This window comes from Oncorhynchus keta, chromosome 1, assembly GCF_023373465.1.
Source record: "Oncorhynchus keta strain PuntledgeMale-10-30-2019 chromosome 1, Oket_V2, whole genome shotgun sequence".
NCBI classification, from domain to species: Eukaryota; Metazoa; Chordata; class Actinopteri; order Salmoniformes; family Salmonidae; genus Oncorhynchus; species Oncorhynchus keta.
Genome location: NC_068421.1, coordinates 11,673,826 through 11,696,593, shown reverse-complemented (window position 1 = coordinate 11,696,593; position 22,768 = coordinate 11,673,826). Strand labels below are relative to the sequence as shown.

At 43.9% G+C, this 22,768-nt stretch overlaps 1 protein-coding gene across 4 annotated transcripts in view; it reads right to left on the bottom strand.

Annotated features, from left to right (window-relative positions):
• The window catches only part of grm5b (glutamate receptor, metabotropic 5b), a 122,591-nt gene that overhangs the window by 76,986 nt on the left and 22,837 nt on the right, over nt 1-22,768 (bottom strand). For all 4 annotated transcript variants that reach the window (XM_052503733.1, XM_052503781.1, XM_052503752.1 and 1 more), the window contains exons 5-6: nt 14,990-15,064; nt 14,556-14,730 (exon numbers count right to left, since the gene is read on the bottom strand). In XM_052503733.1, the coding sequence (XP_052359693.1) occupies nt 14,556-14,730; nt 14,990-15,064 (250 nt within the window). The remainder of the gene's footprint in view (nt 1-14,555; nt 14,731-14,989; nt 15,065-22,768) is intronic.

Here is a 22,768-nt window from a genome sequence, read left to right as displayed (position 1 = left end):
AACTTGCACAATTGGTGGCTGATTAAATACTTTTTTGCCCCACTGTGTGTGATAAAGTGAATATCTGAGGCCAGCACCCGACCCCAACCCAATAATATAGAAAATATGTTGTAGGCTACAGTCAGAGACAGCTGTACCATAACCCGCTAATATAGAAAATGTGTTGTAGGCTACAGTCAGAGACAGCTGTACCATAACCCGCTAATATAGAAAATGTGTTGTAGGCTATAGTCAGAGACAGCTGTACCATAACCCGCTAATATAGAAAATGTGTTGTAGGCTACAGTCAGAGACAGCTGTACCATAACCCGCTAATATAGAAAATGTGTTGTAGGCTACAGTCAGAGACAGCTGTACCATAACCCGCTAATATAGAAAATGTGTTGTAGGCTACAGTCAGAGACAGCTGTACCATAACCCGCTAATATAGAAAATGTGTTGTAGGCTATAGTCAGAGACAGCTGTACCATAACCCGCTAATATAGAAAATGTGTTGTAGGCTACAGTCAGAGACAGCTGTACCATAACCCGCTAATATAGAAAATGTGTTGTAGGCTACAGTCAGAGACAGCTGTACCATAACCCGCTAATATAGAAAATGTGTTGTAGGCTACAGTCAGAGACGGCTACAACGTAACCCGCTAATATAGAAAATGTGTTGTAGGCTACAGTCAGAGACAGCTGTACCATAACCCGCTAATATAGAAAATGTGTTGTAGGCTACAGTCAGAGACGGCTACAACGTAACCCGCTAATATAGAACATGTGTTGTAGGCTACAGTCAGAGACGGAATGATTCTTTGACTGGGGGGTGCAGACTCTTTTTGGCAGATGTAAATATGTTTCTGCTAATAATTTCCAACATTTTAGTAGGCTATTTGTTAGTCAACTTGTCTATATTTAGATACATGCAGCATCTTTTGTGTCATTATATGTTGCCCTAGAAGACTACATAAACCCTTTCTCACCAGAATAATGTCATTGATCGATAGAATTGAATGCTTCAATCTAGTTAACATCTGTCATCTCTGCTTCTTTCACAGCGCAAAGATGTTTAGGGACCGGGGAGAAAATGCGATAGGCTAACAACAACAACAACAACAAACGGGAAAGATTTTCTGTGCAAAATGTCCAAATGACATCAGTTTGACCAGTTGTAAGGAAATACAAAGCTGTGAAAACGACCCAACATGTTTCTGATCAGATTTCAGTTCGACTTGGATCCATATTTTATGTGTTTGAAATACTAACAGTTTTTATGATGTTGATAAAGAAAGCATATTTACAGACGGTCCCTAACGAAACATTCACATTCTCTGAAGATGCTGAATGAAATCATATTCCTCCACTCCTGTTCCTGAGTCAAGATTTAGCCTACAGTTGGTGTATCCTTTTCCTGCAGGAAATGCTTCATTCTGCAGGAGTTAATATTAAGGCTATGTGAGAGTTTATCAACCTACAGTCAGTGTCCAGATTTCAGTTTCCATTTAAGCCATCTGAACAGTAGGCTACAGTTCCCTTGACTTGACAACAGGCCTATTTGAAGTCCTGTGTTGTGACTGTTGAATTTGTACAGAGCCTCACAATCATCACATCACTACACTGCTATCATCCTCTTCTACCACTTCACCTAATCTTTCCCAAACATTACTTTTCTGGTCCTGGTTTCTGGTCCTGCCTTCTCATTATTTTCAACTCTCCATTTCACAGCTTATCTCTTATTGAATTCAACTCCAACATTGTTATTTTTTCCTCCGTGGATCAATGTTAACTTTTTCTGCCCGTTTTCTGCCCGTTCCCAAAATCATTTATTTGCCAATTGGCTGCGTCGGCTATTTGCCACGCATACAGTTAACCCCCAATGTTTAGGTTTAGTACTAATACCAGATAGATTAAAATAATGAAATAAAAACCTCAATGTAGCCTATAGATATAAATTGCACAAGAATGATACAGTATTATTTTCTCTTTATTCAACCCGCCTGTCACATTCTGACCTTAGTTCCTTTGTTTTGTCTTTCTTTTAGTGTGATCAGGGCGTGAGTTGGGGTGGGCAGTCTATGTTCCTTTTTCTATGATTTGGGATTTCTGTGTTTGGCCTGGTATGGTTCTCAATCAAAGGCAGCTGTCAAACGTTGTCCCTGATTGAGAACCATACTAAGGTAGCCTGGTTGTCCCTGATTGAGAACCATACTAAGGTAGCCTGGTTGTCCCTGATTGAGAACCATACTAAGGTAGCCTGGTTGTCCCTGATTGAGAACCATACTAAGGTAGCCTGGTTGTCCCTGATTGAGAACCATACTAAGGTAGCCTGGTTGTCCCTGATTGAGAACCATACTAAGGTAGCCTGGTTGTCCCTGATTGAGAACCATACTAAGGTAGCCTGGTTGTCCCTGATTGAGAACCATACTAAGGTAGCCTGGTTGTCCCTGATTGAGAACCATACTAAGGTAGCCTGGTTGTCCCTGATTGAGAACCATACTAAGGTAGCCTGGTTGTCCCTGATTGAGAACCATACTAAGGTAGCCTGGTTGTCCCTGATGGTTGATTGAAACCATACTAAGGTAGCCTGGTTGTCCCTGATTGAGAACCATACTAAGGTAGCCTGGTTGTCCCATACTAAGGTAGCCTGGTTGTCCCTGATTGAGAACCATACTAAGGTAGCCTGGTTGTCCCTGATTGAGAACCATACTAAGGTAGCCTGGTTGTCCCTGATTGAGAACCATACTAAGGTAGCCTGGTTGTCCCTGATTGAGAACCATACTAAGGTAGCCTGGTTGTCCCTGATTGAGAACCATACTAAGGTAGCCTGGTTGTCCCTGATTGAGAACCATACTAAGGTAGCCTGGTTGTCCCTGATTGAGAACCATACTAAGGTAGCCTGGTTGTCCCTGATTGAGAACCATACTAAGGTAGCCTGGTTGTCCCTGATTGAGAACCATACTAAGGTAGCCTGGTTGTCCCTGATTGAGAACCATACTAAGGTAGCCTGGTTGTCCCTGATTGAGAACCATACTAAGGTAGCCTGGTTGTCCCTGATTGAGAACCATACTAAGGTAGCCTGGTTGTCCCTGATTGAGAACCATACTAAGGTAGCCTGGTTGTCCCTGATTGAGAACCATACTAAGGTAGCCTGGTTGTCCCTGATTGAGAACCATACTAAGGTAGCCTGGTTGTCCCTGATTGAGAACCATACTAAGTAGCCTGGTTGTCCCTGATTGAGAACCATACTAAGGTAGCCTGGTTGTCCCTGATTGAGAACCATACTAAGGTAGCCTGGTTGTCCCTGATTGAGAACCATACTAAGGTAGCCTGGTTGTCCCTGATTGAGAACCATACTAAGGTAGCCTGGTTGTCCCTGATTGAGAACCATACTAAGGTAGCCTGGTTGTCCCTGATTGAGAACCATACTAAGGTAGCCTGGTTGTCCCTGATTGAGAACCATACTAAGGTAGCCTGGTTGTCCCTGATTGAGAACCATACTAAGGTAGCCTGGTTGTCCCTGAACCATTGAGAACCATGACTAAGGTAGCCTGGTTGTCCCTGATTGAGAACCATACTAAGGTAGCCTGGTTGTCCCTGATTGAGAACCATACTAAGGTAGCCTGGTTGTCCCTGATTGAGAACCATACTAAGGTAGCCTGGTTGTCCCTGATTGAGAACCATACTAAGGTAGCCTGGTTGTCCCTGATTGAGAACCATACTAAGGTAGCCTGGTTGTCCCTGATTGAGAACCATACTAAGGTAGCCTGGTTGTCCCTGATTGAGAACCATACTAAGGTAGCCTGGTTGTCCCTGATTGAGAACCATACTTAGCCTGTTTTCACGCCTGAGTTGTGGGTGATTATTTTGCGTGTCAGTGTTTGTGTCACACGGGACTGTTTCGTTCTTTCACTTTCTTATTTTGTATTTTGTAGTGTTCAGTTGTACATATTAAAATGGACTCTTACCACGCTGCAAATTGGTCCGATATCTCTTACTCCTCGTCAGAAGAAGAGGACGAGCTTTACACTGCCCTCCCATAAGATACTGTATAACAGCAGGGACTACAAGTTAGGAGTCAACCCGCGCATCACTAGTGTGTGTGTGTGTGTGTGTGTGTGTGTGTGTGTGTGTGTGTGTGTGTGTGTGTGTGTGTGTGTGTGTGTGTGTGTGTGTGTGTGTGTGTGTGTGTGTGTGTGTGTGTGTGTGTGTGTGTGTGTGTGTGTGTGTTCTTCCGAGTGTTTATTTTAGGGTTGCAAAGGGAGGTTATATTACTGGAAACTTTTAAAGTTTACCAGTAAACTACCAGACTTGTGGTATCTGTCAAGGATTTTATGTAACCTGTCACACGATGTCTAGTGGACCTTTTTGTACTTCAGATTAAGTGTCTAAGAGTCTCTGGCCTTATCGCATGATCATTTGGGGTGGCAGAGTAGCCTAGTGGTTAGAGGCAGGTAGCCTAGTGGTTAGAGGTAGGTAGCCTAGTGGTTAGAGGCAGGTAGCCTAGTGGTTAGAGGCAGGTGGCCTAGTGGTTAGAGACAGGTAGCCTAGTGGTTAGAGGCAGGTAGCCTAGTGGTTAGAGACAGGGAGCCTAGTGGTTAGAGGCAGGGAGCCTAGTGGTTAGAGACAGGGAGCCTAGTGGTTAGAGGCAGGTAGCCTAGTGGTTAGAGAGGTAGCCTAGGGTTAGAGACCCTAGTGGTTAGAGGCAGGTAGCCTAGTGGTTAGAGGCAGGTGGCCTAGTGGTTAGAGACAGGTAGCCTAGTGGTTAGAGGCAGGTAGCCTAGTGGTTAGAGACAGGGAGCCTAGTGGTTAGAGGCAGGGAGCCTAGTGGTTAGAGACAGGGAGCCTAGTGGTTAGAGGCAGGTAGCCTAGTGGTTAGAGGCAGGTAGCCTAGTGGTTAGAGGCAGGTAGCCTAGTGGTTAGAAGCAGGGAGCCTAGTGGTTAGAGGCAGGGAGCCTAGTGGTTAGAGGCAGGTAGCCTAGTGGTTAGAGGCAGGTAGCCTAGTGGTTAGAGGCAGGTAGCCTAGTGGTTAGAGGCAGGTAGCCTAGTGGTTAGAAGCAGGTAGCCTAGTGGTTAGAGACAGGGAGCCTAGTGGTTAGAGGCAGGGAGCCTAGTGGTTAGAGGCAGGTAGCCTAGTGGTTAGAGACAGGGAGCCTAGTGGATTAGAGGCAGGTAGCCTAGTGGTTAGAGGCAGGTAGCCTAGTGGTTAGAGGCAGGTAGCCTAGTGGTTAGAGCATTAGGCCAGTAACCGAAAGGTTGCTAGATTGAATCCACAAGGTACAAATCTGTTGTTTTGCCCCTGAACAAGGCATTTAACCCACTGTTCCTAGGCCGTCATTGTAAATAAGAATATGTTCTGAAATTACTTGCCTGGTTAAATAAAAACTTTAAAAAATTGAAAATAGAATGATGAAGCTGTAAAACATCCTTAATATAAACCATCAACTAGTGACAACATCAAAACTATGAAATAACACATATGGAGTCATGGAGTAACCAAATAAGTGTTAAACAAATCAAAATATATTTTATATTTGAGATTCTTCAAAGTAGCCACCCTTTACCTTGACGACAGCTTTGCACACTTTTGGCATTCTCTCAACCAGCTGCATGAGGTAGTCACCTGGAATGCATTTCACTTAACAAGTGTGCCTTGTTAAAAGCTCATTTGTGGAATTTCTTTCCTTCTTAAGGCATTTGAGCCAATCAGTTTTGATGTGACAAGGTAGGGGTGGTATTCAGAAGATAGCCCTATTTGGTAAAAGACCAAGTCCATATAATGGCAAGAACAGCTTAAATATCCAAAGCGAAATGACAGTCCATCATTACTTTAAGACATGAAGGTCAGTCAATATGGAATATGTCAATAACTCTTAAAGTTTCTTCAAGTGCAGTCGCAAAAACCATCAAGCGTTAATGATGAAACTGGCTCTCATGAGGCCCACCACAGGAAAGGAAGACCCAGAGTTACTTCTGCTGCAGAGGATAATTTGATTAGAGTTACCAGCCTCAAAAATTGCAGCCTAAATAAATGCTTCACAGAGTTCAAGTAACACACATCTCAACATCAACTGATCAGAGGAGACTGCATGAATCAGGCCTTTATGGTCGAATTGCTACAAAGAAACCACTACTAGAGGACACCAATAAGAAGAAGAGACTTGCTTGGGCCAAAAAACACAAGCAATGGACATTCGACCAGTGGAAATCTGTCCTTGGTCTGATGAGTCCAAATTTGAGATTGTTGGTCTTTGTGAGACACAGAGTAGGTGAACGGATGATCTCCGCAAGTGTGGTTCCCACCATGAAGCATGGGGGAGGAGGTGTGATGGTGTGGGTGTGCTTTGCTGGTGTGAGGGTGGTTTGCTGTCTGTGATTTATTTAGAATTCAAGGCACATTTAACCAGCTTGGCTACCACAGCATTCTGCAGCAACACGCCATCCTATCTGCTTTGTGATTAGTGGGTCTATCATTTGTTTTTCAATAGGACAATGACCCAACACACCTCCAGGCAGTGTAAGGGCTATTTGACCAATAAGGCGAATGATGGAGTGCTGCATCAGATGACCTGGCCTCCACAATCACCCGACCTCAACCAATTTAAGATGGTTTGGGATGAGTTGTATCAAGAGTGCGCAAAGCTGTCATCAAGGCAAAGGGTGGCTACTTTGACGAATCTAAAATCTAAACTATATTTTGATTCCATCTGTGTTATTCTACAATGTAGAAAATATAAAAAATTAGGTGTTAGGGTAGGTGTGTACAAACTTTAGACTGGTACTGTATATATATTTTTTCTTTTACACACATGTATTTATTTTATTAGGTCAGTACATATTTGTTGTCAATGTTTTGATGTCAAACTGCTGGCAGTTGTACATAAAGTAAATAGTTGGAAAAGTAGCTGCAGAGTTCTAGCCGTTGGTAGAGCATGGCGCTTTTGCAACGGCAGGATAGTGGGTTCAATTCCCGGGACCGCCTATACACAAAATGCATGACTGTGAGACGCTTTGGATAAAAGCGCAAATATTATAAAATAATGCCATTGTTGATACCATGCTTTTTTCATGAATTAGGCTATTTTCTCTTGAACCATATGGTCTATCTACTAGAAACTTATTCAAGTATAAAATACAAAAGTTACGATAGATTGCCATAGATTTTCTGTTAATTACTCAAACTGCTGACGATTGAATTAACTTTGGTAAACTAGTGGTAGCTTTACAACCCCAGTTTATTTATAATGAATCACAGAATCCACTGCAGCCCAATGAGCCGTAATTCCTCAGGGAGTAGAAACACAAACACAAACACACACATACTGTACACACACACGACACACTGATGCAGTACACATACACACTGATGGAGTACACATACACACTGATGGAGTACACATACACACTGATGGAGTACACATACACACTGATGGAGTACACATACACACTGATGGAGTACACATACACACTGATGGAGTACACATACACACTGATGGAGTACACATACACACTGATGGAGTACACATGCACACTGATGGAGTACACATACACACTGATGGAGTACACATACACACTGATGGAGTACACATACACACTGATGGAGTACATACACTGATGGAGTACACATGCACACTGATGGAGTACACATACACACTGATGGAGTACACATACACACTGATGGAGTACACATACACACTGATGGAGTGATGAGTACACATGCACACTGATGGAGTGATGGAGTACACATACACACTGATGGAGTACACATACACACTGATGGAGTACACATGCACACTGATGGAGTACACATGCACACTGATGGAGTACACATACACACTGATGGAGTACACATACACACTGATGGAGTACACATACACACTGATGGAGTACACATACACACTGATGGAGTACACATACACACTGATGGAGTACACATACACACTGATGGAGTACACATGCACACTGATGGAGTACACATGCACACTGATGGAGTACACATGCACACTGATGGAGTACACATGCACACTGATGGAGTACACATACACACTGATGGAGTACACATACACACTGATGGAGTACACATACACACTGATGGAGTACACATACACACTGATGGAGTACACATACACACTGATGGAGTACACATGCACACTGATGGAGTACACATACACACTGATGGAGTACACATGGGAGTAGTACACACTGACACATACACACTGATGGAGTACACATACATGATGGAGTACACACACACTGATGGAGTACACATACACACTGATGGAGTACACATGCACACTGATGGAGTACACATGCACACTGATGGAGTACACATACACACTGATGGAGTACACATACACACTGATGGAGTACACATACACACTGAGACCATTTAGTGGCATGACGAAGCATTTAGGAAAACCCATAACAACAGAACAGAGCAAGGCAGAAAGCATTGAGAAACACAACTCATATTCCCAGGGTTGGGGAGGAAGTGACTACATGGCATCAGTTACATGTAATCTGATTAAATTTTTCTTTACTGTAATCGGTTACGTTACCAGATAAAATATTGTAATCAGATTACAGATACAGTACCTTCGGAAAGTATTCAGACCCCTAGACTTTTTCAACATTTTGTTACGTAACAGCCTTATTCTAAAATGGATTAAATAAATAAAAATCCTCAGAAATATACACATAATACCCCATAATTACAAAGCAAAAACAGGTTTCAGACAGTTTTGCAAATGTATTAAAAATTAAAAAACAGAACTTATTTACATAAGTATTCAGACCCTGAGACTCTAAATTGAGCTCAAGTGCATCCTGTTTCTATTGATCATCCTTGAGATGTTTCTACAACTTGATTTGTGGTCAATTGTGGTAAATTCAATTGATTGGATATGATTTTGAAAGGCAAACACCTGTCTATATAAGGTCCCACAGTTGACAGTGCATGTCAGACCAAAAACCAGGTGGAAGGAATTGTCCATAGAGCTCAGAGGCAAGATTGTGTCTTGGGACAGATCTGGGGAAAGGTACCAAAACATTTCTGCAGCATTGAAGGTCCCCAACAACACAGTGGCCTCCATCATTCTTAAATGGAAGAAGTTTGTAACCACAAAGACTCTTCCTAGAGCTGGCCGCTCGGCCAAACTGAGCAACCGGGGGAGAAGGGCCTTGGTCAGAGAGGTGACCAAGAACCCGATGGTCGCTCTGACAGAGCTCTAGAGTTCCTCTGTGTTGATGGGAGAAGCTTCCAGAAGGACAACCATTTCTGCAACACTCTACCAATCAGGCCTTTATGGTCGAGTAGCCACATGACAGCCGAGCACGGACATGAACCCGATTGAACATCTCTGGAGAGAGCTTTAAAATAGCTGTGCAGCGACGCTCCCCATCCAACCTGACAGAGCTTGAGAGGATATGCAGAGAAGAATGGGAGAAACTCCCCAAATATAGGTGTGCCAAGTTTGTAGCATCATACCCAAGAAGAGTCAAGGCTGTAATCGATGCCAAAGGTGCTTCAACTGAGTAAACTGAGTCTGAATACTAAAGGATCTGAATACTTACGTAAATCTGATATTTCAGTTTTTTACTTTTTTTTTATTAGCAAAAAAATCTAAAAACCTGTTTTTGCTTTGTCATTATGGGGTATTGTGTGTAGCTAGATGAGGAATATAGTTTTTTTTCATCCATTTTAGAATAAGGCTGTAACGTAACAAAATGTGGAAAAAGTCAAGGTGTCTGAATACTTTCCGAAGGCACTGTACTTACAAAATAACGAGATGATTACTTCTTTGATTACTTTTAAAACCAGAAGGGATGTTTGCCAAACAATACATTTATCTGTTTTCCCAATTACATCAATTCAGCATTAATGATGTATTATGATGACAGAGACCACTGTGATGACAGAGACCACTATGATGACAGAGACCACTGTGATGTCAGAGACCACTATGATGACAGAGACCACTGTGATGACAGAGACCACTGTGATGTCAGAGACCACTATGATGACAGAGACCACTGTGATGACAGAGGCCACTATGATGACAGAGACCACTGTGATGTCAGAGACCACTATGATGACAGAGACCACTATGATGTCAGAGACCCTCTGATGTCAGAGACCACTGTGATGACAGAGACCACTATGATGACAGAGACCACTATGATGACAGAGACCAATATGACGTCAGAGACTACTATGATGACAGAGACCACTATGATGACAGAGACCACTATGATGACAGAGACCACTATGATGTCAGAGACCACTATGATGACAGAGACCACTATGATGACAGAGACCACTATGATGTCAGAGACCACTATGATGACAGAGACCACTGTGATGTCAGAGACCACTAATGATGACAGAGACCACTGTGATGACAGAGACCACTGTGATGTCAGAGGCCACTATGATGACAGAGACCACTGTGATGTCAGAGGCCACTATGATGACAGAGACCACTATGATGACAGAGACCACTATGATGACAGAGACCACTATGATGTCAGAGACTACTAGGATGTCAGAGCCTACTATGATGTCAGAGACCACTATGATGTCAGAGACCACTATGATGTCAGAGACTACTATGATGACAGAGACCACTATGATGTCAGAGACTACTATGATGTCAGAGACCACTATGATGACACACCAAATGTATTTGATGATTCTTTGTGTCTTCTTCTAATGCTTCTTCAGGGGTAAGTTTTCCAAAAGTAACTGAAAGTAATCAGATCACGTTACTGAGTTTGGGTAATCCAACAGTTACGTTTTTGGACAGGTAACTAGTAACTGGAATGGATTACATTTAGAAAGTAACCTACCCGATCCTACACACACACACACACTCTTTCTCTCTCTCTGTCTCGCTCTCTCTCTCTTTCAGGAAATACCAACACTACAGTATAGGCTACTCTGAAATGTGTGTGTGTGTGTGCACGTGCACGTGTATGTGTATGTGGTGTTTTGGACCTTAATCTCAACAGTACTATTCATTACTGGGTTTGTAACTGGCTGGCGCCACGAGGGACAGTGGAAGAGAGAGAATCAATACTAACAGACTGCAAACACACACCCAGGTGTTCGCAAGCGTCTGTGCGTGTGTATGTGTGTGTGTGTGTGTGTGTGTGTGTGTGTGTGTGTGTGTGTGTGTGTGTGTGTGTGTGTGTGTGTGTGTGTGTGTGTGTGTGTGTGTGTGTGTGTGTGTGTGTGTGTGTGTGTAGACGTAATGCAATTATACAGAGTTAAACGGAATGTGTGAAGTTTCATGGGGGAATCCAAAGCACCACCTCTGTTTGGAGCATCGCACAGAAATGTGCCAAACTGGAACAATCTTTCATTTGGGAATATCCCCCATTTTCACAGAGCGAGGCTAACGAACGCTGATATTCAATTAACAAGCGTAATTATAATCAACTCTGGTGAGTTTGACAGGTTGGATGGTGACTGAGGAGTGACTGGTCTTTCTCACCAATTGAGACTTATGTGACTGGGATGGTGTGTGAAGGAGAGAGAAATAGTTTGTACATCTTCACATTAAGTAGATTGATTCCCTGTCTCCTACCCTCTCTGTCTCCGACCCTCACTATCTGTCTCCCACCCTCTCTGTCTCCTACCCTCGCTATCTGTCTCCTACCCTCGCTATCTGTCTCCTACCCTCTCTGTCTCCTACCCTCGCTGTCTGTCTCCTATCCTTGCTGTCTGTCTCCTACCCTCTCTGTCTCCTACCCTCGCTATCTGTCTCCTACCCTCGCTGTCTCCTACCCTCGCTGTCTGTCTCCTATCCTTGCTGTCTGTCTCCTACCCTCTCTGTCTCCTACCCTCGCTATCTGTCTCCTACCCTCGCTATCTGTCTCCTACCCTCGCTATCTGTCTCCTACCCTCGCTATCTGTCTCCTACCCTCGCTATCTGTCTCCTACCCTCTCTGTCTCCTACCCTCGCTGTCTGTCTCCTATCCTTGCTGTCTGTCTCCTACCCTCTCTGTCTCCTACCCTCTCTCTCTGTCTCCTACCCTCGCTATCTGTCTCCTACCCTCGCTATCTGTCTCCTACCCTCGCTATCTGTCTCCTACCCTCGCTATCTGTCTCCTACCCTCTCTGTCTCCTATCCTTGCTGTCTGTCTCCTACCCTCTCTGTCTCCTACCCTCTTTGTCTGTCTCCTACCCTCTTTGTCTATCTCCTACCCTCGCTGTCTGTCTCCTACCCTCACTGTCTGTCTCCTACCCTCGCTGTCTCTCTCCTCCCCTCGCTATCTGTCTCCTACCATCTCTGTGTCTCCTACCCTGTCTTCTCCTACCCTCTCTTTCTCCTACCCTCTTTGTCTGTGTCCTACCCTCTCTGTCTCCTATCCTTGCTGTCTGTCTCCTACCCTCTCTGTCTCCTACCCTCTCTGTCTGTCTCCTACCCTCGCCGTCTGTCTAGTACCCTCGCTGTCTGTCTCCTACCCTCGCTGTCTGTCTCCTACCCTCGCTATCTCTCTCCTCCCCTCGCTATCTGTCTCCTACCCTCTCTGTGTCTCCTACCCTGTCTTCTCCTACCCTCTCTTTCTCCTACCCTCTCTGTCTGTGTCCTACCCTCTCTGTCTCCTATCCTTGCTGTCTGTCTCCTACCCTCTCTGTCTCCTACCCTCTCTGTCTGTCTCCTACCCTCACCGTCTGTCTAGTACCCTCGCTGTCTGTCTCCTACCCTCGCTGTCTGTCTCCTACCCTCGCTATCTCTCTCCTCCCCTCGCTATCTGTCTCCTACCCTCTCTGTGTCTCCTACCCTGTCTTCTCCTACCCTCTCTTTCTCCTACCCTCTCTGTCTGTGTCCTACCCTCTCTGTCTCTCCTACCCTCTCTGTCTCTCTCTCTCTGTCTCTCTTTCCCCAATCTCTGCCTCACTCTTTTCCTCTTCCTTTCCACAATGGAGGGACATAAACACACTTACAGCACCCACTCACTCTTTAGTTACATCCTGTTAGTGTGATAGCATTAGCAGCCTGCCTGGCTGTTGCCATGGTGATTGGAACCATGAGATGAGTGACAGGTGGGTGGGGCCAGAGTGATGGGATAACGTGAGTCACTATAGATCCCTGGCAGGAAACAGGTGCAGGTTGCAGGTAGTAATAATGCTGGGAGGTTGAGGTCCTTCAGAGTGTGAGGCTGTGATCCCATCTAGGGGGTCGGGTTGCTGTTCAGCACTTAGTGACAAATGGATTGGTAAAGACACTTATACAATAATATAATAATAATATATGCCATTTAGCTGATGCTTTTATCCAAAGCGACTTATGTGTGCTTACTTGTGTGCATACATTCTACGTATGGGTGGTCCCGGGAATCGAACCCACTACCCTGGCGTTACAAGCGCCATGCTCTACCAACTGAGCCACATAAGGATTACAAGTGATTGAATGACTTTCCTCCTGATGTGTTACATACCTGCCTCCCAGTTACTAAGTGAATGAAGAGCATGGTATCGATGATGATGATGATGATGATGATCACTCTGCTATTCAGGTAAGGTTACTGAAGGGATAAATAGAATGGAATAGAAATTAAATGTAATGACTTTAACATTAGATAGACTCACATGTCATGTTATCCTATCTCTATTCTTAATGGTGCTGAAATGATTAGGACTATGTTAATTAAAAGGTTGGCATGGCAACAAGAGGCCAGAGTGAACTTGGCATGCACACACATACACACACACCTACTCTGCCTGTCTGCCTCACCCACACACATACATACATACATACATACATACATACATACATACATACATACATACATACATACATACATACATACATACATACACACACACATGCAGAGGAAGCAGTTGTCCCCTAGTGCAGTGCATTGTGGGATGGGGTGGGGGGCACAAGACAGAAGTAGAACAAAGCAGTGCTGCTAGGGGCAGAGAGGAAGACAGAGAATGTGGTAGAGAGAAGATGCATACAGTGAGGAGAGAGAGAGGGAGAGGAGAGGAGAGAGAGAGAGAGAGAGAGAGAGAGAGAGAGAGAGAGAGAGAGAGAGAGAGAGAGAGAGAGAGAGAGAGAGAGAGAGAGAGAGAGAGAGAGAGAGGAGAGAGAGAGAGAGAGAGAGAGAGAGAGAGAGAGAGAGAGAGAGAGAGTGAGGGGAGAGAGAGAGAGAGAGAGAGAGAGAGAGAGAGAGAGAGAGAGAGAGAGAGAGAGAGAGAGAGAGAGGAGAGAGGGATAGAGGAGGGAGAGATAGAGTGAAAAGGGAGAGGAGAGAGAGAGAGAGAGAGAGAGAGAGAGAGAGAGAGAGAGAGAGAGAGAGAGAGAGAGAGAGAGAGAGAGTAGCCGAGAGAGAGAGTAGCAGAGAGAGAGAGTGGGGTGGGTGGGGGTAGAGAGCTGGTAATTCTTTAGATCCTATTTGCAAATATACTCAGAGGACCTAGCCATACCTTCCTACAATAGTTCACCTCTCTCTCTCCACCCCCCTCGCCACATATGTATTATCTTACACCCAATGTGTACAGTGTGGTGTGTGCGTATCAGTATGTGTTTGTGTGTATCTCTGCAGTTCCAGTGTCCACTGACCTGCCGACCAGTAGGAACTCCCCCACCAGGCCCTGTCGTCTCATGGCCATGAGGATGTTCCTGACTGTCATGCCCTCACAGAAACAGGCTACCACCCTGGCCTTGGGCAGGTGGGTTCTGAGACGCTCCAGCAGCCTATCAAAACTCTTCTCCCCTGCGTTGCTCCAGATCTTACCTATCATAGGACACATCAGGAGATGAGGTAAGTGATCAAGGAGCTTTAGAAGTCATTCAATTGTCCCTGTTTCACTTCATGTAATTTCCCCAAGGGAAACTTACCTAATATCTTATTCACCACATAGTGCACTATTTTTGCACATGGCTGGAGATAAAACTAGTGCACTAAATAGGATGTAATCTGCCCTGAGGTGGTTCCATGTGGCACGCACACTAGATGTACTTCCTGGTTAATGACATCACCAGTAGGAGCTTACCAGAGTGGGCGATGCAGATGCCCTCCTTGGCAGCCATATCCTTGAACGCCTCCATCCCACTCTCCCCGTAGTTACCTAGGAGACAGCAGAGAGGGCGGTGAGTGACAGGAAGAGAGGGGCCGGGGAAAGAGAGGAAGAGAGGAAGATTACATGTTTAATGTATAGAATGCTCAACGAGAGTAATAGTCTCAGTTCTAAATGAAGACACGCAGAGAAAGAGAGAGAGAGAAAGAGAGAGAGAGAGAGAGACAGAGAGACAGAGACAGAGACAGAGACAGAGACAGAGACAGAGACAGAGAGACAGAGACAGAGAGAGGGAGTCCCATAGGCCGGTGCACAATTGGCCCAGCATCGTTAGGGTTTGACCAGGGTAGGCTGTAATTTTTTAAATAATTTGTTCTTAACTGACTTGCCTAGTTAAATAAAGGTTAAATAAAATAAATAAATAAATAGCAGATAAGAAGAGGAAGTGGATGACCTGGAATTGATGCAAATGAAGGGGAGTGCATGGTGACAGTGTTTGATAGGATTCCCTTCTCTTTCTCTCTCTTGTTCTCCCTGTCTTTCCATCTCACCGTCTCCTTCATCTCTATTTCTATTTTATTCCCTCCTTCATCTTCATCAATTTTTTCTTATCAGTTTTGTCACAAGATCATTAATCTCCCAGCTCTGATTCCCTCACAAGTCCCAGTGGGCTCCAAACACCAAATGATTACACAGAGAATTTACAATGTAATAGTATCAGATCTGTACTGCTGTCGTTAGCAGGAGCAGAGCCCATGTAGCCATGTGTAAAATCCTGTGTGTGTGTTGGTCAGAGGAGGCTGGTGGGAGGAGCTATTGGAGGATGGGCTCATTGTAAGGGCTGGAATGGAATCAATAGAATGGTACCAAACACATTAAACAGCTCAGTACATCACTCAGTACATCAGTCAGTACATCAGTCAGTACATCAGTCAGTACATCAGTCAGTATATCACTCAGTACATCAGTCAGTACATCAGTCAGTACATCACTCAGTACATCAGTCAGTACATCAGTCAGTACATCAGGCGACGTGAAAGGAAAGCCCAGGAAAGTTCTCTCTGCTTCCGTACTGATGCATCAAGTCTGACACCAACGGGCTCCTGAACAGCTTCTATCTCCAAGCCATGACTGTTAAATAGCTAACAAAATGGCTACACGGACTATCTGAGTTTACTCGTGTATTTTATTTTTATTTTTACATTATGCACAGTCACGGGACTTCACACACATACACACTTTCTTATTTATTTTTTTATTTCACCTTCATTTAACCTGGTAGGCTAGTTGAGAACAAGTTCTCATTTACAACTGCGACCTGGTCAAGATAAAGCAAAGCAGTGTGACACAGACAACAACACAGAGTTACACATGGAGTTAACAATAAACAAGTCAATGACACAGTAGAGAAAAGAAAGTCTATATACAGTGTGTGCAAAAGGCATGAGGAGGTAGGCAATAAATAGGCCATAGGAGCAAATAATTACAATTTATCAGATTAACACTGGAGTGATAGATGTGCAGATGATGATGTGCAAGTAGATACACTGGTGTGCAAAAGAGCAGAAAAGTAAATAAAAACAATTTGGGGATGAGGTAGGTAGATTGGGTGGGCTATTTACAGATGGACTATGTACAGCTGCAGCGATTGGTTAGCTACTCAGACAGCTGATGTTTAAAGTTAGTGAGGGAAATATAAGTCTCCAGCTTCAGCGATTTTTGCAATTCGTTCCAGTCATTGGCAGCAGAGAACTGGAAGGAAAGGCGGCCAAAGTAGGTGTTTGTCAGGCGGTGGGTGTAGCTTGTGCATGAAGTCAGGCGCAGGAGAGCAGAGATAAGTGAACAACGCACTTTTAATAAAGGCAATAGCACAAAGTAACGGTGGTCAGTTCCTGGATGGGAGACCAGATGCTGCTGGAAGTGGTGTTGGAGGGCCAGTAGGGGCACTCTTTCCTCTGGTCAAAAAATATCCCAATGTCCTAGGGCAGTGATTGGGGACACTGCCCTGTGTAGGGTGCCGTCTTTCAGATGGGACGTTAAACGGGTGTCCTGACTCTCTGAGATCATTAAAGTTCACATGGCACTTATCGTAAGAGTAGGGGTGTTAACCCCGGTGTCCTGGCTAAATTCCCAATCTGGCCCTCAAACCATCACGGTCACCTAATCATCCCCAGTTTACAATTGGCTCATTCATCCCCCTCCTCTCTCTTGTAACTATTCCCCAGGTCGTTGCTGTAAATGAGAACGTGTTCTCAGTCAACTTACCTGGTAAAATAACAGATACATTAAAAAATTCAAAATAAATGAAAAACAAACCCAATGTGCGAACAAAATAGCGGTTGCGACTAACTATACCGACCTAACAATAAACAATCACAAAAACATGGGGGAAACAGAGTGCTAAATACACAACACATAATGAGGGAAATGAAACCAGGTGTGTGGGAAAACAAGACAACACAAATGGAAAATGAAAAATGGATCAGCGATGGCTAGAAGACCGGCGACTTCGACCGCCGAACACCGCCCGAACAAGGAGAGGCATCGACTTCGGGAGAAGTCGTGACAGTGTTGGCTTTGGGGATGACCAGTGAGATATACCTGCTGGGGCACGTCCTCAAGCAGGTATTGGGTGTTGTTTCCGTGACCAGTGAGCTGAGATAAGGCGGAGCTTTACCTAGCAAAGACTTATAGATGACCTGGAGCCAGTGGGTCTGGCAACCAATATGAAGCAGGGGCCAGCTGATTAGAGCATACAGGTTGCAGTGGTGGGGGGTATATGGGGCTTTGGGGACAAAACGGATGGCACTGTAATAGACTGCATCCAATTTGTTGAGTAGAGTGTTGGAGGCTATTTTGTAAATGACATCGCCAAAGTCGAGGATCGGTTGGATAATCAGTTTTACGAGGGTATGTTTGGCAGCATGAGTGAAGGAGACTTTTTTGCGAAATAGGAAGCCAATTCTAGATTTAACTTTGGATTGGAAATGTTTAATATGAGTCTGGAAGGAGAGTTTACAGTCTAGCCAAATGCCTAGGCAGTTGCCCACATATTCTAAGTCAGAACCGCCAAGAGTAATGATGTTCATCGGGCAGGCGGTTGCGGGCAGCGAACGGTTGAAGAGCATGCATTTAGTTTTACTAGAGTTTAAGAGCAGTTGGAGGCCACGGAAGGAGAGTTGTATGGCATTGAAGTTTGGAGGTTTGGAGGTTTGTTAACACAGTGTCCAAAGAAGGGACAGATGTATATAGAATGGTGTCGTCTGTGTAGAGGTGGATCAGGGAATCACCCGCAGCAAGAGAGACATCTTTGATATATACAGAAAAAAGAGTCGACCCGAGAATTGAACCCTGTGGTACCCCCATAGAGACTGCCAGAGGTCCGGACAACAGGCCCTCGGATTTGACACGCTGAACTCTATCTCAGAAGTAGTTGGTGAACCAGGCAAAGCAGTCATTTGAGAAACAAAAGCTGTTGAGTCTGCTGATAAGAATACGGTGATTGAGTCAAAAACCTTGGCCAGGTTGATGAAGACGGCTGCACAGTACAATCTTTTATCGACTTAATTTGCTCACACACACAAATGATATGCACGTACATTTATACTATCGAGACACACACGCACACACACACGCTCACATACAATCCTCATCTATGCTGCTGCTACTCTGTTTATCATATTTTCTGATGCCTAGTCAACTTACCACTATAGATATCTACCTCTATCACATTGTTAATATGGTACTGGAACTGACCCTGTATATATACAGTATAGCTTCTTACTTTCTCCTATTTTTCTTATTTCTTATTGTGTGTTTTGGTATTAGGTTGATATTGATAAGTGCATTGTTGAGCTGGCCAGAAAGGCATTTCACTGTCCTTGTGCATGTGATATTAAAACTGGAAAACATGAAAACAACATGAAAACAACATGAAAACAACATGAAAACAACATGTTTGACTCCGTTCCACTGATTCCATTCCAGTTATTACAATAAGCCTGTCCTCTTATAGCTCCTCCCACCAGCATCCTCTGGTGTGCGTGTGTGTGTGCGTGGGCGTGTGTGTGGTCTTGGGTAGCAGGGCAAAGTGTAAAGTCCTGTAATTAGTGTCTCAGTGAGAGGAGCAGGAGACAGATGGCACCGACAGCCCAACCCCTTACACACACACACTCACACACACACACACACTCACACACGCTCACCCCATACCACACATTACATACACACACTCAAACACACGTATGCCCATGTCCAAGCCAACAGACACTTACACACAAATACAGACACTTAATAAGCGCAAATTCACAGACATGCATTGTGTCCGGGGCCAGGCTATGTGATGTGTCTGACGCTGTAAATTCCGGTGATAGAAAACAGATGTTGCCACGGAGATCAGAGGAGAGAAGATTCTTTAGACCCTGACATGACACCACTTACAGGATACACACACATAAACACACTCAAATCTCCACATGACAAAATGCTACAGTTTACTATAGAATACCTTAGTACTTACTATAGAAATCTATATAATGCTATAGTAATACAGTTGAAGTGGGAAGTTTACATACACTTAGGTTGGAGTCATTACAACTTGTTTTTCAACCACTCCACAAATGTCTTGTTAACAAACTATAGTTTTGGCAAGTCGGTTAGGACATCTACTTTGTGCATGACACAAGTAATTTTTCCAACAATTGTCTATGGACAGATTATTTCACTTATAATTCACTGTATCACAATTCCAGTGGGTCAGAATTTTACATACACTAAATTGATTGTGCAATGGGACCACGTAGCCATCAGACTGCTCAGGAAGGAGAAGCGTTATGTCTCCTAGAGATTAACGTACTGTGGTGCGAAAAGAACAATAGAGCAAAGGATGCTGGAGGAAACAGGTACGAAAGTATCTATATCCACAGTAAAACAAGTCCAATATCGGCATAACCTGAAAGGCCACTCAGCAAGGAAGAAGCCACTGCTCCATAGCCGCCATAAAAAAAAGCCAGACTACGGTTTACAACTGCACATGGGGACAAAGATCATACTTTTTGGAGAAATGTCCACTGGTCTGATGAAACACAAATAGAACTGTTTGGCCATAATGACCAACGTTATGTTTGGAGGAAAAATGGGGATGTTTGCAAGCCGAAGAACACCATCCCAACTTTGAAGCACGGGGGTGGCAGCATCATGCTGTGGGGGTGGCAGCATCATGCTGTGGGGGTGGCAGCATCATGCTGTGGGGGGGCTTTGCTGCAGGAGGGACTGGTGCACTTCACAAAATTGATGGCATCATGAAGAAAAATTATGTGGATATATTGAAGCAACATCTCAAGACATCAGTCAGGAAGTTAAAGCTTGGTCACAAATTGGTCTTCCAAATGGACAATGACCCCAAGCATACCTCCAAAGTTGTGGCAAAATAGCTTAAGGACAACAAAGTCAAGGTATTGGAGTGGCCATGACAAAGCCCTGACCTCAATCCCATAGATAATTTGTGGGCAGAACTGAAAAAGTGTGTGCGAGCAAGAAGGCCTACAAACCTGACTCAGTTACACCAGTTCTGTCAGGAGGAATGGGCCAACATTCACCCAACTTATTGTGGGAAGCTTGTGGAAGGCAACCCGGAACGTTTGACACAGGTTAAACAATTTAAAGGCAATGCTACTAAATACTAATTGAGTGAATGTAAACTTCTGACCCACTGTGAATGTAATGAAATAAATAAAAGCTGAAATAAATAATTCTCTCTACTATTATTCTGACATTTCACAGTCTTAAAATAAAGTGTTGATCCTAACTGACCTCAAAACAGGGAATTTTTACTAGGATTAAATGTCAGGAATTGTGAAAACTGAGTTTAAATGTATTTGGCTAAGGTGTAAACTTCCGACTTCAACTGTATGTAGTATACTGTAGAATACTATACTACACACTGTAGTATCCCTCAATCATGTGTAGTACTTACTATATACTATATTATGTTGTAGTATACTGTAGAATACTATACTACACACTGTAGTATCCCTCAATTGTGTGTAGCACTTACTATATCCTATATTATGTTGTAGTATACTGTAGAATACTATACTACACACTGTAGTATCCCTCAATTGTGTGTAGTACTTACTATATCCTATATTATGTTGTAGTATACTGTAGAATACTATACTACACACTGTAGTATCCCTCAATCGTGTGTAGTACTTACTATATCCTATATTATGTTGTAGTATACTGTAGAATACTATACTACACACTGTAGTATCCCTCAATCATGTGTAGTACTTACTATATACTATATTATGTTGTAGTATACTGTAGAATACTATACTACACACTGTAGTATCCCTCAATTGTGTGTAGCACTTACTATATCCTATATTATGTTGTAGTATACTGTAGAATACTATACTACACACTGTAGTATCCCTCAATTGTGTGTAGTACTTACTATATCCTATATTATGTTGTAGTATACTGTAGAATACTATACTACACACTGTAGTATCCCTCAATTGTGTGTAGTACTTACTATATCCTATATTATGTTGTAGTATACTGTAGAATACTATACTACACACTGTAGTATCCCTCAATCGTGTGTAGTACTTACTATATCCTATATTATGTTGTAGTATACTGTAGAATACTATACTACACACTGTAGTATCCCTCAATCGTGTGTAGTACTTACTATATCCTATATTATGTTGTAGTATACTGTAGAATACTATACTACACACTGTAGTATCCCTCAATCATGTGTAGTACTTACTATATCCTATATTATGTTGTAGTATACTGTAGAATACTATACTACACACTGTAGTATCCCTCAATCATGTGTAGTACTTACTATATCCTATATTATGTTGTAGTATACTGTAGAATACTATACTACACACAGTAGTATAGTGCTTAACAGGGCTCCGGGCAGCCGAGCGGAAATGGAGGAAAACTCGCCTCCCTGCGGACCTGGCATCCTTTCGCTCCCTCCTCTCTACATTTTCCTCCTCTGTCTCTGCTGCTAAAGCCACTTTCTACCACTCTAAATTCCAAGCATCTGCCTCTAACCCTAGGAAGCTCTTTGCCACCTTCTCCTCCCTCCTGAATCCTCCTCCCCCTCCCCCCTCCTCCCTCTCTGCAGATGACTTCGTCAACCATTTTGAAAAGAAGGTCGACGACATCCGATCCTCGTTTGCTAAGTCAAACGACACCGCTGGTTCTGCTCACACTGTCCTACCCTGTGCTCTGACCTCTTTCTCCCCTCTCTCTCCAGATGAAATCTCGCGTCTTGTGACGGCCGGCCGCCCAACAACCTGCCCGCTTGACCCTATCCCCTCCTCTCTTCTCCAGACCATTTCCGGAGACCTTCTCCCTTACCTCACCTCGCTCATCAACTCATCCCTGACCGCTGGCTACGTCCCTTCCGTCTTCAAGAGAGCGAGAGTTGCACCCCTTCTGAAAAAACCTACACTCGATCCCTCCGATGTCAACAACTACAGACCAGTATCCCTTCTTTCTTTTCTCTCCAAAACTCTTGAACGTGCCGTCCTTGGCCAGCTCTCCCGCTATCTCTCTCAGAATGACCTTCTTGATCCAAATCAGTCAGGTTTCAAGACTAGTCATTCAACTGAGACTGCTCTTCTCTGTATCACGGAGGCGCTCCGCACTGCTAAAGCTCTCTCTCCTCTGCTCTCATCCTTCTAGACCTATCGGCTGCCTTCGATACTGTGAACCATCAGA